Here is an 18,313-nt window from a genome sequence, read left to right as displayed (position 1 = left end):
AACGTGTTCCAAAATCCCCCTCTCCGCGCAACCCAGGCATCTCCATCGAAAGTCTTGAAAATTGTATCAAGTTCTGAGAACCCATCAGGCACCAAGTAGCCCAAGAGAGAGAACTCCCCCCTCCAACTTGCATAATGCACCGCGGGGCGGACTTTGCTCTCTGGTTACAGCTTTTAATACAGAGAAGCAGCAGCTCCTTCCTGGTTTATTTATGATGCAAAATGCCCCTGGAGCTTTTTCTTGCTAAGTGGTGTCAGCGCTTGGCAGATGGCTCCTGATTCATTTCCCATAATCAAGACCACACGTGCATCTTCCTCTTCTCCCCTCTGCCCTGCCCCCCACTCCGCCTCATTCCATCTCTCTGAAATGAAATAAGGTCAAGACATGCCCCAGGGAGGCTTTCCACCAAGAACAGTCATGACAGCCAATGGACAGAGGAGATGACTAGGACTGGGAGCCCCGGGGTCCACGACCCACAGCCATGAAGCTCACGGGTAATCTTGGGCTAGTCACTACCTCACAGTTGAGAAGACACAAGTCTTATACACCACCCTCCCTAGAGCGACTTTTCTGACTGGCTGATGCATTTTATCGGCGGGGGGGGGGGTCCCCTTCTGTTATTTATAGGTCTGTACATTCACTCTGAATGCATGCTGGAAAAGCAGGTGATAAATTTCTAAAATAAAGTAAGTACATGAAATATGTAACTGAAATAATAATGCCCAGTTTGGCTTCTGCATAGCAGAAGGTGCTTTATACAAAACCAGATCACTGCAGCAGTCCACTGAGCCCAGCAGCATTGAGCAGCCACTGGCTGGCAGCACCAGCCTCTCTCAGACTTTAATGATATTATGAATACGAATACGAAGAAGGAGAAGGAGAAGGAGAAAAAACATACAAAAACTCATGCAATCCATAAAAAATACACAAAACAACCCCCCCCCCCAAATAGCAGCTGCGGGAAGCTTTGAAAGCAGCTTTGCCCACGAGTTGTCTTGGCATAATTCACGCAGTGCAGAATGTGTGCTCTGGGGGGGGGGCGCCCCCAGCTCACCTGTGTGCCTGTCCCAGTCAGGTTGAGCGTGGTAGGACGATGCTTCTGGGTCTCCTCAGGGGTGGGCGGAGGGATTGGGGATATCGAGGGGGAGGGCGGTGCTTCCTCCAGCCCGTTGCCTTCCTCCTCCTCTTCGTTGTCATCAATCATCTCAAACTCCTGAAAATCATCTTGGAAGGTACAGATGGGGTGCGGCTGCTTGCATCTCTCCAGCACTAGGCAGTCCTGCAAGGGGAGGGCACAGAAGGTCACCTGCTGCTCACAGGACCCAGAACTGGGGGAGATCCCCAAAAGTAGCCCCACAGGAAAAATCTCAGAACAACATAGGAAGTGGCCCGTGCCTGGGTGTTTTCCCAAGGGTTGCCAACTTAACAAATTAGATCAAATCAAATCAAGGCAGGTGAAAACCACTCAACCTCCCCCCCCACACACACATACACGATTTATGCCTGCAAGTCTCAGCTCTGACCACTGACTATATATTAAATATTAGGCAGGTGCCATCCCTGCTATCTTTTCTGCGCCTTTAGAAGACTTTCCTCTTTCAACAAGCCTTTTAAGTTGAGACCTTATCCCAGTCTGAGTCTGTGTTAGAATTGCTTTTAATATGTTTTCTTTAATAATATGTTTTTAACCCTTTTTTGTTTTTAAAGATGTTTTTAAAGCTTTTAAAAAATGTTTTTAATGTTGTCTTGTTTTAATGTATTTTGAGGTCTTTGTATGATGTTTTAAAGTGTTTTTAGCGTTTCTGTTTGTCGCCCTGGGCTCCTGCTGGGAGGAAGGGCGGGATATAAATCAAATAAGAAATATAGCAGAAGGGGCCCCTCCAGACCGGCAGTTTTTGATTTGTTTTTGCAGTGGTATTCTGCCGCATGTCATTGACACAGTAATAGTGCCTTCCTGGTGGATTTACACTGGACCATCCGCACATAACTCCGCTCTATTAATTGTTCTGCCATGTTTCCCCACTGCCACTGTATTATAGCTGTCTGGAGGGGCACTCTTGCACTGTGGGCAGGACGGGGTGGGAGGAACAACCCCAGAATGTCTGTGGTATAAAAATGTACAGGATTTCAGCAGGAATGCATTGATTGGAAACAAAGCAGTATGTCCACCCCGAAACTTTCGGAGGCACACACAACAGTATTGAAAACAGGCTCACATATAGCTGCCCCGATACCATCAGGAGCACAAATCCTCATGAATGCACAAGAGAATGGGCACAAAGAGTGTGGAATGCCACAAGATCAGTCAGACACAAAAGGTTCCCAACACCTGCATTTACAGGGTAGAAAGGGGGTGCTTAATTTAACAAATGGCCTATGGGGCCACTAGGTCTCCTGGACAGACGCTCCAGACATTCATGCCGAAGTTGTACCTAGCCCCACCCCCATCCCTCTTGCTACCTTGAGGCAGCTGCCGTCAGTCACTAGAAGGGCTGTGGATTTCGCCTGTCTCTGCCCTAAGCTGATGGGAGGGAGAGTTCAATGCAAACGATTCCATGGGAATTCTCTGCACTAGGCAGGAATTAGCAACTCCCTCATCTCTTGAATAGCCCCCAAACCTACTTGGATCTGCTAGCCCCCCGGAAGGTCCAGCGCCTTCTGCAGCTGCCTCCCACCCAACTGTGGGCAAACTGTCCCAGTGGGAGGGACCCAGGGCTTTATTGCAGTCAATTCATGGCTTTGGGCAGCATATCCTATACCTCCAGGCGCCTGCCCAGCCTCTCCACGAACCCCTGCAAGGGAGACTACTCTACAGCTTTTCAAGGTAGCTTTGTTCTGTCACTTGATGAATGGCTCTGTGTAGTTCTGCTGCCAGCGCCTTAAATGCACTGTGCGTATGCACAAAACTAAGAGTGTGGATGAAAGCATCTCTGTGTTCTTAGCCTGTTAACAGACTTAAACCACATCATCATATAGATACCACACTAGCAGTCACAGATCCAAGCACTTATTTCCACTTTGCAGCTGTTTCTGCAACAAAGCAGAATTCCCTCCCTTTGAATATTAGGCAGGCGCCATCTCTGCTCTTTTCGGAGCCTTTTGAAGACTTTCCTCTTTCAACAAGCCTTTTAAGTGGAGACCTATCCCAGTCTGCGTCTGGGTTAGAATTGTTTAATATTTTTTTAAATAATTTTTTAACCTTTTTTAAGGTTGTTTTTTAAATGTTTTTAATGCTGTTTTGTTTTAATGTATTTTAAGATCTGTTTTTATGATGTTTTAAAGTGTTTTAGTGCTTTGTTTGCCGCCCTGGGCTCCTGCTGGGAGGAAGGGCGGGATACAAATTGAATAAATAAATAAAGCCATCCTATGTCTTGCTGCTCCTCCAGCAAGCCCTCCCCACATGGCCATGCTGACCTGCAGGGGTTAGACCAAAGTGAGTATCCCTCATCCAGCAGAGGCCGGACAGACTTACAAGAACTGGGAAATTACAAGCACACTTGAGGAGCATCCCTAAGAAACTCTGGAGAGGGAATGGCAGGAGCAGCTTCAAGACAAGAGGGGTTCTTCTTACCAAGGGGGTAAAGCCACCAGTGTCATGGCTAGAGAGGGGCGGCATTCTCTCAAACTAGGAAGCAATGGACTTGCACCACACTAGGGTTACACATTGACCCACACACATAGGCAAGGGGCACAATCATTACGGAAGAAGGGAGGGAGGTGGTCTTCTGCTCCACTTGTGAAGTCTCCCCTGTAACAAAGAGGCCAGGCAAGCTCTGTTCTGGCACCCACGGGTGGCACCCCTCCATTTACTTCCTCCTAGTAAGGCTACAGCTGCAAAAGAGCTGCAAAAGAACAGCAAGGATGGCTCGCAGCACACAAAAACATAAGAGCCTGCTGGATCAGGCTAATGGCCCATCTGGACCAGCAACCTGTTCTCACAGTGGCCAACCAGACACCCCAATGAGAAGCCTTCACAAACTACATGTAAAAATACCCAGTTAATTGGGGAGCTCTTTTTCAATTGTGGAATAGGCAGTGCTTAACTGATGAATTGTTCTGATTTGTCCTGTTAGCACTGCAAACCTAAAAATATCGTATAATCATATTTAGCCTTCCCCCTTCCTTCTCCTGCAATTTAAACTATCCCCTAACAGTGATAAGTTGACTGTCGCTCTTGAGTTTCTGCCTCTTTCTGCAGCAGCTATGCTAAACATACTCACTTGGCTCATGCCACCAGACTTCTTGACTGGGGTGAGAACTGATCTCGCAACTCTGCTGACACACACTGAACTTTGAACAAGTCAAGTCAAACTTTATTGTATATAGCCAAAGGCCTTAACAATGTATACAAAATATTGCTTAAAAGACCAGTCTTAGTCAAAGCTCTTATTAAAATAAAACATCCATTAAAAGGCTAAGCACTCGGGCCTTAAAAATAAAATTTTATAATACCACATAATTCTTAATATGGAGAGCCCTCAACTTCTTAGCTGCCAATGCAAACTGGGCTACTGAATATGTAAAATATAAATATTTGTCAGCTAAAAGTTCCACTGCCGTTTCTTGGGGCGTTTGATCAGAGAACATCCAAATAATATCTGACAGAAATTTTTCTCTAGGATCCACATACAAAGGACAGTACAACAAGTCATGGATTATATCTTCGATCTGATTACACCCATAAATACAGTTCCGTTCTGTGACTGGAATTCTAAGGTATCTCCCATCGAGATACTTTGAACAAAGAGTTGTGAGACAGTGGGGATGGAAAATGTATGCACCAATGCTCTCGCCAATGATAGGGAGCCATACCTGGCGAGGTTAACAGTCCAAAGGTCTTGGCAGCAGTGCTTAGCTGTGGAGCCCATGAAATAACGGCTCACCCATATGGCTTGCTCACTACTTTAATAATGATACATCTGGCCTTGTTGACGTAGCTAAAAAATAATCTGTTTCCACTAGTCTTCCCAACCCTAATCTCCTACAGTTGTGTTGGCTGGGGCTGGGAACTGTAGTCTAAAACATCTGGAGCATGAGGCTGGGAAAGGCTGCATTCCTGGAGAAGTCAGCAATGTGGCCCATTTACTCACTCTCTCTCTCTGTTTAGCTTAGTGGAGCTCCTGCCATCTTTGCCCAGACCTGGCTATCCACACGCCTGCCTCTCAAGACTTGGCATTAGTTCCACGTCATCCTTATGGATGATGCCTGCTTCTCCTGCCTCACAGTGTTCCAAGACTGAAAGTGCTGACCGTACTGTGCCTCGAAAGGGTAGTGGGGTAGGAAAGAGCTGGCAGAAAGCTCTGCAGGAAGCAGGTGTTAACTCAGCAAAATGCCTCAGGTGACCGTTGCCTGCCTGGCCAGCTGAAAGGGGCATCGCAGCCCCACCAGGAGTCACACCTGGAGAAAGTTCCTTGACCCTGTTTCCTCTTAGCTCTGAAGCTCCAAAGGAGGGCACACAAATTGCTGCCCTTGCCCCGCCCCACCCCGCCCCAGGCTTCACCTATGCTTCCTCCAAAGTGCAGGAAGTCATCCCTTTGTAACTGGTTCTGTTTTGCTCTCCTGCACTTAACAAAAGCCGGAAACACAGAGATTCAGCCAGGGAAGCTTTTTCCTCCATTCCAGGAACAGGTTCGCCTGCTAAATTGTGCAGGTTAGTCTGCTCTTAAAGACACAACAGCAGAGGCAACAAAAAGGTGGCAACCCAGCACAGAACACCATGAGGAAGTCTGGTCACGCATATCTGTATTAGATGCAATAATAATAATAACAACAACAACAACATTATTATTATTATTATTTCTACTGCATTTTTACCAGCACGGTATGTTTATGCTTCTGTTTAATATGATGCCCCTTCTCAGCCACAGAGCAGCATACAAGAAAATTAATGCACATAGAAACATCATCATAAAATGGCAAGCAAATGGGAAGACAGGGTTGAACTTGAAACTGAATGACCCCAGATTCACCTCTGCCCGTACAGCAGGTCACCCTGGGCTTCTTCTGGGAGGAAAGGTGGGATATAAATTTAATAAATAAATAAAATAATAAATAACTCTCTTGCTCTCAGGTTCAGTTTTTCCATCTGTAAAATGGGGGTTATAGTGCCCTACCTCAAGGCCAAACTGCAAGTGACATTAAACATGTGGTTTAACATCTTTTCTCTCTTTTTTTTTTGGAACAGTATCAATTATTCTAGCCACTGAGTGGCCCAGTCAGGATTGGGACTGCAGCATGTGGATAGTTGAACCTTTTCTTCCCATGACATAGTCCCAGTGAACCTGCTACTTGGTAGTGGGAGGTTTATTCCCTACACTAATGGTGTGTGTGGGGGGGAAGTCATCAGGACTGGGGCATGGGAAGAAAGGGTGAAACCCCTTGGCCCAATCCTGATCAGACTCTACAAAGGCTTTTCTTTACAGAGTTGATACACAAGGGGTTAAACCTTTTAGCCTCAGGGCTACTTCGAGAGGACCAGAAATTTGCTTAAGTATGCCGCTCCATCAGTTGTCCTCAGCCAACTGGCATCTCTTAACTGTGCTTATGGATTTATGTAATGCTGCACATCAAAACTGTTGCTGCTTCGTTAATGAAGTTTCTTGGACACCTTTTCCTGAGCCTGACAGTAAAGGGCACCAAATATTTCAGTGAAATCAAAATGGAGGAAAAAAATAGGAGATAAAGTCGTAACACCAATTCAAAACCAGAGGAGCTGTGGGCAGTGGGTCTCCCGTAGAGACCACCTGGTTTCCCTGGGGCTTCTGTGAAGAAGAGGAGGCCACCCACAGGCCAGAGGCCCAAACTCCGTGGATCCCCCCGGCCCCCCTCCAGCCCCTCTCACCTTCTCATAGTGGTCCGAGTCATAGTTCAGGCCGATGCCACAGTCATCAGTGATCTCAGACAAATCTTCATCATCAAATTCCTCTAGGCTGATGTCCTGAGGGGGCCTGGAGAACAGAGAGGAGCGGGTGTGAGCTGAATAGTTAAGGAGGCAAGGCCCTGACCCAATCCCATTTTCATGAACTGGCAAAGCGCAAGGTAGAGGAATAAACAACTGGCTCAGAGACCACCAGGGAACCCCAAAATGGGGATTGGGGGGAGAAGGGAAGGCTCACAGCAGTCCAACATTAAATAAATCCAAAGGGGGTTTTTACTGACAAAAATGTTGTTCTCTTCATTCTCAGCCTCAAACTGGTCCCTCTCTAAATTAGCCCTCTGCTCAACTGGGCTTGGCTCCTCCCAAGCAAGATGGTGCAATCAGTTGCTCTGGCCTTGTTCTTTGTTAAATAGCCTTGATTACAACAGCAGGTCTTTTCCCAAAAAACCCCTGGCGGGGCTCAGGCCCCACTCCTGGGATGAGCTTGGAGGTGCTCAGGTCCCCCTTTCTCCGAGACCATCTTTTGCGCTAGAGTGGTGATAATGCACCGCACTGAGCGTTCTCTCCAATCCCATTCTTGGCAAGTGCATCTTCTCCTATTATAATGCCGCACTGCTGGGACAAGCTGCACTTGCCAAGAATTCTTTCTTCTGGGCGGCTATTAAAGCCACAGGAAGAGCACCCTGGATGAAATCTTGCCAAGCTACAGGTGGGTTCAGAGGTGAGCTCCCCAAGGGCAGCCCTGGAGGTGAAACCCAGGCTGAGGACCTGATTCAGCCATGTAAGAGTTAAGGAACCTGATGAGAACATTGTTGTTATGGAAACCAGTCTGTCGAACACACGAAATCCCAGGCTAAGCCTTACATTCAAATCATCTCCCTGTGATGGACGGCGGAGGAATGCAGTGCAAAGATCCTTCACGCCTCCGGGCTCCAGTGCAGTGCCAGGTCAACATGCCCACAGTCAGAGGGACTCTCACACTTGATCCTCCCCAAGAGTCCTCCCAGATGCGGTGCAATGCCCCCTCCCTTCATGCCACCTCAGATGCCACTGGCTGCTAAGAGGTTATGCCATCCTGAACGGAGACCCTCTGTCACAGAGGGGAGGACACCCGTGGCCCAGCAGGGCCGGTGGCATGGGGTGGGTGGGAATTGTCGCCCACCAACTTCTGCTCTCTAGGGAAGGCATCTCCATGGCTGAAGATAGTTCTCAGGCTCACTCCCTAACACCCCCAGTTGAAGAGTCTCAGGCGCCGGGGTGGAGTGTAGGAAGCTGCTCTAGACCAAGTGGGACCATTGATCCATCTAGTGCTGTATTGACTACACTGGTTGGCAGCAGCTCTCCCAGCTCTCAGGCAGGAAATCTTCCCCAGCCCGACCCAAAGGCACCAGGGGTTGGATTTGAAGCCTTCTGCCTCCAGGGCATGCGGTCTACCAGCGAGCTGCAGCCCTGGAAGGCGACTGCCAGTGAAAACAGGTTGGCGGGCCAGACGGACCGATAATATAATTTGATGCAAGCCAGACTCAGTGGTTGTTCTCAAACACATTTTATCTTTATTATTATTAGATTTATATCCCACTCTTCCTCCCAGCAGAAGCCCAGGGCGGCAAATCTTGGAATGTGAAGTTATCTTATGACACACAAAGTCACAATCTCTCGACCCACACCACGGCAAGTGTCTCTTCCAGTCTCCTTGCCAGCCATGCAAAAAGGCTTGGAGGGAAATATGGGGCCCTCCGGGGTACGTCTCTCTCCCCACTCACTGTGGTGGGGCAAGCCACTGGGGTAGCCCAGCAAAGCTGTGCCGCTCTTTCTTGCAGGGACAGCAGCACATGTGCTCTCTGCCTTCTTGTAATATTCTGTTTGTTGTTATGTATACCACACCTTCAGTGTTCATGGATCACTGCAGAATCACCAAGCCCTGCTCTAAGCAACTTATGATCTAAACAACCATCAGAACCCTGCAATTTACTGTTCCTTACATCTCTTTCCCACCTCATCTCAAAATCATTTCTGTTCTCTCATCCATCTCCACATTTCACACATATTGAGAATGCTTGTCAACCCCAGGGCCCTCTGGGCCTTAATAGAAGGCATTTCGTCATTCTGATTCTTGCAATTAACGTTTCCACAGCAGTAATAAGATTTTCTGCAAATCCTCGTCTATATTAACCACGATCTTTACATTATTAACCACGATCCAGAAATGCTTGGAGGCTGGATGCCACCATTTCGCCTGCTGGAGATCTTAGTGGAACTGGGCTGTCCCTGCAGCTGCATGTCACATCTTTAAAGGGCTGGGTAGGATGCACAACGGTTCAGGACAGGAAGCTAGCACCACTGTGGTGACGCAATCCCCCAAACTGGTGGGGATGGATGGATGGGCCCTAAGCAAAAGAGCCCATCTCTCTGCGTCATCCTGGGGGGTCTGCTTCCATCTTTGGCCATCATTGCTCCTTTGAAATCCTTTAAAACACCCTTCCCTAACCTGGTGCCCTCCAGAAGTTTTAAACTATAACTCCCATGAACCCCAGCTAGCATCGTTGTAGTCCAAAACATCTGGAGGCAACCAGATTGGGGGAAATCATTGCTCTGAAATATTTTGAAACTGTCAACTCATCCCCATTTCCTCAACCACCGAACGTTCAAAGATTATATTTCCCAGTTTCTGATTCAGGAAATTTGCCACGCATTAAATGCAGACAAGATCTCTCTATCTCTTCCAGGGTTGCTCAGCTCTCCACATCCATCCTGTTTGCTGCCCCTCCGCGTCAAACATCTGATTCTGCAGAGGTTATAAACAGGGGAAGAATCTGTCTTGTGCCAGATCCCATCCATCTGTCTTCTTTTCTTGATTGATTAGGCTTTGTGGTTGCCCTGCCCCATCTAAAAAGCTTGCAGCGGTTTCCAGCCTCATGAAAATCAATGTATCCACCTGCAACATCAAATGGTCATCACCAGGGTTTAATTTAAGCTGAGGCCCAGTTCTTGAATTTGTTTTCAATGCCAGGGTCAGCATTGGAAAAAGATGACCCAATTACAAAAAAGAGCATGGCTGAGCATGTGCACACTGTACGTAACTCATCACCATGGAGTAATCAATCACTGACCATCACCACACATCAGAAGTCAGGGTTCTGGGCCAGCTTGGAGCCCCATTCCCTCTCCTTTGCAGAATTAAGCCATCAGCAAAGCCTAACAAGGGAAATTGGCTGGGTCCTTTTGCTGTTCCCCAACCTTCTGCAGCCATGTTCTTCAGTCGGACAGAGGATAAAATGAGAAGGATCTATCTAGCAGAATACAAAAGGAATCCATGAGCCAACCAGACAGTCCACAGGCTGGACACAGGACTCCAGGCATAGCAGAGTTATGACCACTCCCCAAGTCCCACATAGGACGCTCCCATCAATGCAACCCAAAATACCACCGGTCCATTCATGCCAAAAGAGTCCTTGGCCCTCACTGTGCAAGGTGTGCCTGCTGTTTGCAGACAAGGGCAGGCTGGATGGCATGACAGAAAGAAAAGGAAATGTCTTCCGAGGTTGCTCAGTCACCATGGCCCCTCTGGCTCCACCGTAGCCCACACTTCAGGAAACATTGACCCTTAGTCAGATGCTTTTCCTACTTGATGAGGGAGGGAGGCAGATGGGGAGAGATGCCAGAGATGCCTAAACCATATGATAATGGAAGAGAGGTTCCTTTTTTCTGGTGGTGTGAGGCTCCAGTCTTTGGATAAGCCTTGTGGGGAACAAAAGAATTTGACCCTAGGGAAACACCTTGCTAACCCCATCCCCAGTCTTCTGGGGCTGGACAGATGCCTGAAATCCCAGCAGGGCTGTGACATTTGAACAAGATCCTCACGTTTGTGAGTATCTGTCTAGTTTTGGAAATACATTTTTCCTCTTTCTGCTCTGCCCTTAGCCAAGTCAATTTTTCTGCTCTTAACGTTATAAATATGGCTTTGTAGTACCTTTGTTTAAACTGTGCATGTACCCGTTTTAGAACACAGGAAGCAGCCTCAGACGCTTGCGGCAACAGCATCTTCCAGGATGCCAGTCACATGAAGTGACTTTAGACCAAGACAGACCAATGGTCCACCTAGCTCAATAATGTCTACACTGACCGGCAGTGGCTCTCCAGTGTTTCAGGCAGGGGACATTCCCAGCCCTGTCTGGAGATGCCGCTGGGGATTGAACCCGGGGCCTTCTGCATCCAAGGCAGCTGCTCTCCCGCTGAGCTGCAGTCCCATTAGTGCTGGTCTATTGGAGTCCTTTGCATATTTTTCTGGAATGGGGGTGATCTCTTGATGTTCTTGGGGCTCTTCACACATTGCCTCCACATGGGTGTTCCCTCCTCTTTAAGGTTGCTCTTTTGGTCAAGTTGGTTTGTTGTTATTTAAAATAAAACCTAATGCTAAATAGCTGCACAGAGAGCTGTGCACCCCTCTAGACAGGAATAACTTTGAGAGGGTCAGAGGTGCAAAAAAGAAGAGAAAGAAAACTTCTGTTGAGGAGGATTTCCAAAAGGGTGGGCACCTTCACCGTCTGGTCAAGAGAAAGGAATATCAAGCTCTGGCAATGGAGAAAGGGAGCAGAAGAGCTGAAGCGAAAACAAGCAGGCTCAGGCATCCCTCTTGGGGACAATTCCGATGTGCTACCGGCTCAACTCCACCCTCAAGAATTACGAGGAGCTCGGACTTCCGGGAAGGGTGACTGGACTTCCAGGAAGGGTGACTTCGCTTGTGCCTGCTTTTGAGACGGGCTCCCGCCTCAAAAGAAGCTTATTCAGATATAAATCAGTCAGAACATTTTTTTTTTGACTGATGAAATTTCTCCCGGGCAGGGAGAAACGTAGAGATCAACCTCAAAAGCCTGTTTTTGTTGGGAGGACTGGATTTCATTAATTTATGAGAAAAGGTCCAGCCAGCAATGCCGGATGGACTTCCGAACAAGCTCTATCTGATTAATGCGATACGTTTATCTTTTCTTCAAAGAGAAAACGGACTAACAGGCAAGCACCCTTCTTTCTATTATTTTTTTTACTTGGTTTAAATTGTTGCAGCAAAAAGAGATTTGTCAAATGAATCAGCTTTAAAGAACTTCTGGGTGAGCTATAACTCTTCTCTGTTATTCACGAAATTAACAGCTTATCTCTGTTTCTATTGCAAAAAGCTGTCCTGGAAGTGCATTCTAAAGATATAAACAGAAGAGGGATTTCTATTCTGAGGAACATTATATTGTCTGGGACTATTCTCTTTTTGGTCTATTTTATTTTGACGAATCTGCTTCTTCACGACGCCACTAACTGTTTTGATGCTGGGAACTAAATTTGTTTTGTGTTCTTGAACATAGAGAGATAAGGCAGGCTGCTCTGTTTATACTGTGATGTCATCAAGCCTGGAATATTAACCCAATTGTTGCTGAAATAAGAAGTGGTTCTTCTTTATTTTTGTTTTGTTTTGTTTTTGTGGTTTTAAAAATGGCAATCAAGAAAGGGGCTGAGAATCTGGAAGTAATTATGTTTCAGAAAATAATGGATGAGATTGAGATAACGAAACACACCCTGCGACAGGGCAGTAAGGAGCTGAAAATTGAACTGAGCAAAATGACGCAGGAGCTTAAAGAAATAGGGGATCCTGTGAGAGAGGAGAATGAGATCAGAGATGAGAAAAGAAAAAATAAAGGGAAGATACAAGCCCTGGAGATTGGAACAAATGTGGAATTGGAAAAAGATCTGGAGTTTATGGATATTAGAAATAAAATCTACTGTTTGGAATTTAACGTTATCTCTGAAGAAATTAATGAAGATATTAGAGATAAAGTTATCAATGGCTTGGATAATCTTCTGGACTGGAATGACGTGATGGAGCTTGATATAGAGAAAATCTATGGAATTAACTGCAGCCATGTGACAATGGAAAAACTCTCAAGAGATGAGCCAGTGCATTTTGTAAAAAAGAACACAGATATGACTTTACAACAATATTTCAGCAACTTATTCAGAATTGATGGCAAGAAAATATTTGGGATAGAGGAAATTCCCATCAGACTCTTATTATATGACTATGGCTATGACAGCAAGATTATTATGGAATACTGATAAAGGAAGATTGGACACTGAAATTACTGGACTTAACAGGACTATTGAAGATGGAAGATGGAATTAATATGGATAATGGAATAATGGCTATTGAAATTATTGGACCTAACAGATTTTGATGAGATGGATTAATCGATATGTTTATTTGGACTATGGTTATGACAATAAGATTATTATTATTATTAACGAGATGGATTAATCGACATGTTTATTTGGAGAAAAATTGATAGATATATTTCTTAAAGAATTGAAACCTCTCTTTGACTTTTTGTGGAAAGAATAAAGTAATGTTTATGAGATTTGATGATTAATTAAGATAACTACTGGAGGAAAGTGATTTTATAATATAATTTAAGAGAGGATTGTTATATATTGTAGACCTACAACTGATTTGATCTGCGACAAATGGGAAGTCAACATTTTATTTTTTGTTTAATCATTTTTGTTTTGTTTTGTTTTTTGTCTTTGAATGTTTTATGATTTTGTTTTGTATGTTTTATGAAAATTTGAATAAAAATTATTGTAAAAAAAAAAAAAGAATTGCGAGGAGCTCACATCCCTGCATTCACAGCAACACTCCAAGCACGAGCAAAGCAGGACCTGCCTTTCCATACCAGACAGTATTTGGTGGGGACAGAGCAACATTTTGGGATTCTTTCCATTCACACTCTTGTTCCTGCCCCATGTTCATAAATATGGCTTACTACTTCTCTTTAAAAACAAAAAGAATGAAAAAAATCCCCTGCTTTTGTGTAAATCTGCACTTAGCAGGCTCCACTACCACAGACGGATTCAAGTTATACACACACATACACAGGAATCTAAACTTCATGTGAGTTTTCAAAGCCAGGCCATATCTGCCATTTACAACATTTCTTTGGATGTTGTTTTTCCAGGTGCTCGGAGTGGCCCATAAGCTTAAAAACAAGATTAGTGGACATTGTGGCCTGTGAATAACCAGTGGCACCTGGCTGGAGCTTAGTGGCTCTGGGCCTAGTCAGTGCTTGGATGAGAGGCCACCTGGAAACCCCGTGTGGCAAGCTGTCTGTATAGCAAGCCAGAGCATGGAGTTCGTTCTGACTGGCTACAGCCATTCAAAGTCTCTAGGCAGAGAGAAGCCTACTACCAGACCAGCCACCAGGGATGGAGAACCTTTGGCCTTCCAGATGTCCTTGGACCCTGTGATGTTCCTATATATTAGTGTATATATGGTAAGTGCTGGTTGTTTAGAGTATACATGGTAAGTAGTGAAAGAGGAGGGGGAGTGAATGGGCAATAGAATGCTTGATGATTGGCTGAATGTTTAAAATGGCTGACAGTATAAATGAAAGGATGACAGGTAAATCTGGGTGAATGTGAGGTGGTGAATTGTGGAATCTGGGGGGAGAAGAGAAAGAGTGGATTGCTTGGTGGGGTTTAGAGAGTTGTTTACCAGGAGAGAGTGGAGAAGGAGGGAGGTGGAGTTCGGATTAGTATTGAGTAAAACCATATGCTTATGTGCCTTAAGAAGAAATCTTGTTAATCTTGTTAGCTTTGTTATCTGTAATAAATACTTAATTTGGTTTACCAAAGGCCTGATCCTTGGCTGGAGTTTCACAGACCAGAAGGGAGGGTAAGGTAATGACCAAGGCTGAAGGGGAACTGTAACAAATGGTGGCAGCGGTGAAGAGAATAACAATACCAGTATTCAAAGTCTCTGGGAATGCTAGTATTGGGACGTTACTGGTGGTTGCCTAGCAGGGGGATCTGTCGAGATCTGTGCTAGAGCGGGGAGAGAAATCATAAGAGAGAGCGGTCCGGACTGGTGGAGTCCCTGGTGGTGCCTAGAGACAGGCAGTAACCACGAGCAGGTAGGAACCTGACAGGGAGAGCCAGGGAAGGAGCGTCACATGTGGTGTCAGTAGCGGTGGGATACGAACAGAGAATCCAGATACGAACCAAAGAGAGTCCCAAAGACACGTGGTGACAAAGGAGACTACGTCACAGGTGTTGGCTGTAGCAGTGAGATACGAATACTAGACAATCCCTAATAGTTGTGTGGCAAACAGAAATAACAAAACAAGATTTCTTGTGAGAGTGACTGGCAAAGAGTGTGTGGCAAAGAGTGAGTGAACTCAAACACCATGGCTGAATACATAAAAATGAAAAGAGAGGAGCTGGTGGAGAAGTGCATAACATTCAATTTACCTCACGAGGGTAAAGGGGTAGATGAATTGAGGGTAGCACTTATAGGATTTGCAACTGCCCAGCAAAAACAACCTGTCAGAGAAGAGACCCCAGAAGGATATTTAAGCAATCCCGCTTATATAGAGTACTTGAGAGAGAAGTTGAGGATGGAAGATGCAGAGAAGGAAAAACGGAGAGAGTTGGAAGCTGAGAGATTGAGGATGGAGGCTGAGGAAAAAGACAAGCAGAGAGAGTTGGAAGCTGAGAGATTGAGGATGGAGGCTGAGGAAAAAGATAAACAGCGGGAGTTGGAAGCTGAGAGATTGAGGATGGAAGGTGCAGAGAAGGAAAAACAGAGGGAGTTGGAAATTGAGAGAATGAGATTGGGGTTTGAGGAGAGGGAGAAGCAACGAGCAGTGGATGCTGAATTACAAGTAGAAAAGTTAAAATTTGATAGAGAGAAATTTCACTCTGAGGAGACAAGGAAAGAGAGAGATGGAGCAAAAATAAAAATTACTCCAAAGGACTTTGCTGTCTATGAGCCTGGTCAAGATCCTCAAATTTACCTCAGCACCTTTGAAAAAGCAGCTCAGCTGTGGGGGCTACCTGAAGATAAATACATGCAGTATTTATCAAACCTGATTAAAGGGGAATTGGCTGAGGTATACCAATATTTCCCCTCAGACAAGCCCGTCGCCTATGCTGAATTCAAAGAAGCAGTGTTTAAAAGATTCAGACTGGGACCTGATTATTTTAGAAAGCTTTTCAGAAATTGCCAGATACAGACAGGGAGGTCTTTTGTGGAACTGGGAGCAAAGTTGATGGATATATTTGGAAAGTGGATGAGTAGTGCCAAAGCTCAGTCAGTGGAAGAGGTGAAAAGCCTCATGATACTGGATCAATTATACCATCAGTTACCACCAGAAATAAGGCTCCTGGTCAAAGACCGTTCCCCTACATCTGTGCAGGAGGCCGCAGAGATGGCGGATCACTTCGCCTCCAATAGAACTGGCTGGGTGGGGAGAACATCAAGAGAGTTTAAACCCAGACCATATAGTGCTGGCAGAAGGGATGTGGTACCACAGCGAGTGAGTCCTCCATTAAAATCTGAAGGGCACAGGACACCCCAGAGTGGATCTGTGTACCCTAAAAGTGAGGAGAAATTATGCTACAAATGTGGTAGACCAAGGCACCTACGTTTTCAATGTGAGGTTGCCAACCCCAGTAGTAATCCTGCTCAGACAAGGGCAGTGAAAACAGAGCCCAAGGCTTTAGAAACAGCGAAAAAGGTTCAGTTTTGCCAGATAAACTGGACAGAAGTAACAGACCTTGATTCAAGTCTGAGAGAGGAAGTGAGAGTACAAGGGGCAAATTATTGGGCATTGCTTGATTCTGGTGCCACTCAGACATTACTGAGGCCAGATTTAATAAAATCTGAGGTAATATTACCTCAGGAAACTGTGACTATCCAAGGAGTGAGGGGTCAACCAGAAAGTTTGCCTGTGGCCCTGGTGGAAATGACTTGGAGAGGCCGAGAGGGCCGATATAAAGTAGGCATTAATGCCCAGCAACAAGAACCAGTAATACTGGGAAGGGATGTAATGGGCGCCCAAGGAAAGATATATGTAGTGACCAGACAGCAAATTGGCAGAGAAAAAGAAGCCATATTAAGGGGGGCTGAAACAAACAGGGTGGAATCTGTTAACCAGCCTCAGGTCACCATAGCAACCACTAGCAGGCCTGCTGAAGGAGACAAATTGTATCACCTGGTCTCTGGAGAAGAGACAGAGCCCTTCAGAGAAGAACTGAATAAGGATACCAGTTTGGATCAAATAAAAGAGCAAGCTCTGACCCAACAGATTCCTTTCACTGACAAACTGAGGAATCAAGTTGTATGGGAGAATGGGATTTTATATAGACTGTGGATGCCTGCTGAGAAAAAGGATGAATGTGAACCAGTGAAACAAATGATGGAGGTGGTGAAAAAGAATCTCAGTCAAGCACAGCAGAAGCAAAGTTACTGGTATGACAGAACAGCCAGGGAACGTGTGTATGATGTGGGAGATATGGTTATGGCGTTCATACCCAGGAAACATGACAAATTACAGGCTAACTGGGAAGGACCATATACCATCAGAGAAAGGCTTGACACAGTGACGTATGTAATCACCACAGACCAATTAAACAAAAGCAAAGTGGTTCATGTAAATATGTTGAAGCCTTACCATACCAGGGATGCACAGGTGTTGCAAGTTACCTTATTCCCTGAGGGAAGTGGGCCTGAACTTCCAGATTTGGTACAGGAAAGCAAAGACAAAGGAGGGGTAGATCAAGTGGAATGGTCAGAGGAGGTGAAGGAGGAAGTAAAAGAAGAGATTCTGAGAGTTTTGAAAACCTATAGGAATCTCTTTAGCAACAAACCTGGCCGAACCAGTATAGTTATACATTCCATTGATACTGGAGATCATGCCCCAATCAGATCTGTTCTGTACCGTGTGAATGGGAAAGTTTTGAATGAGATCAAAAAGGAGGTGGAAGATATGCTGGAATTAGGAGTGATCAGGGAATCCATCAGTCCCTGGGCCTCAAGTATTGTCCTGGTTCCGAAAAAAGATGGAACGACAAGGTTTTGCATTGATTATCGGCTAATCAATAAAATTACTGTCCCAGATGCGTATCCTATGCCTAGGGTAGACGCAATGTTAGAGTTATTGGGGGCAGCAACCATTATCTCTACACTAGATCTCTGTAAAGGATTTTGGCAAATGGAACTAGACGAGCAATCCAGAGCCAAAACTGCCTTCAGTACACCAGATGGGTTATATGAGTTTGTGACCTTACCCATGGGACTAAGGAACTCACCAAGTTCATTTCAGAGGCTAATCAAGACTGTGTTGCAAGGCATGTCAGATTTTGCAGTGGCCTATATCGATGACGTGGCCATTTTTAGCAAGTCGGTGCCTGAGCATGTCCAACACCTGACAACAGTATTGGAGGCCTTAAGAAAAGCAGGCCTCACAATAAAAGCTAAGAAATGCCAGTTTGGACTAAAGGAAGTAATCTATTTAGGACATAAGGTGGGGAGTGGGAAAATCACCCCCTTATGGAGCAAGGTGGAGGCAATACAAGCGTGGCCTATCCCCTTAACCAAAAAACAAGTAAGGGCATTTC

The 18,313-nt window shown here is 45.6% G+C and overlaps 1 protein-coding gene across 1 annotated transcript in view; it reads right to left on the bottom strand.

Moving 5' to 3' along the window:
- The window catches only part of MAPK8IP2 (mitogen-activated protein kinase 8 interacting protein 2), a 60,865-nt gene that overhangs the window by 30,861 nt on the left and 11,691 nt on the right, over positions 1-18,313 (bottom strand). The window contains exons 2-3 of the mRNA XM_061637955.1: positions 6,842-6,947; positions 1,055-1,279 (exon numbers count right to left, since the gene is read on the bottom strand). Coding sequence (XP_061493939.1) covers positions 1,055-1,279; positions 6,842-6,947 — 331 coding nt within the window. The remainder of the gene's footprint in view (positions 1-1,054; positions 1,280-6,841; positions 6,948-18,313) is intronic.

The sequence above is a fragment of the Rhineura floridana genome, chromosome 8 (assembly GCF_030035675.1).
Source record: "Rhineura floridana isolate rRhiFlo1 chromosome 8, rRhiFlo1.hap2, whole genome shotgun sequence".
Lineage (NCBI taxonomy): Eukaryota > Metazoa > Chordata > Lepidosauria > Squamata > Rhineuridae > Rhineura > Rhineura floridana.
The sequence above is the reverse complement of the archived record's forward strand: the minus strand, read 5'-3'. Positions and strand labels throughout refer to the sequence as shown.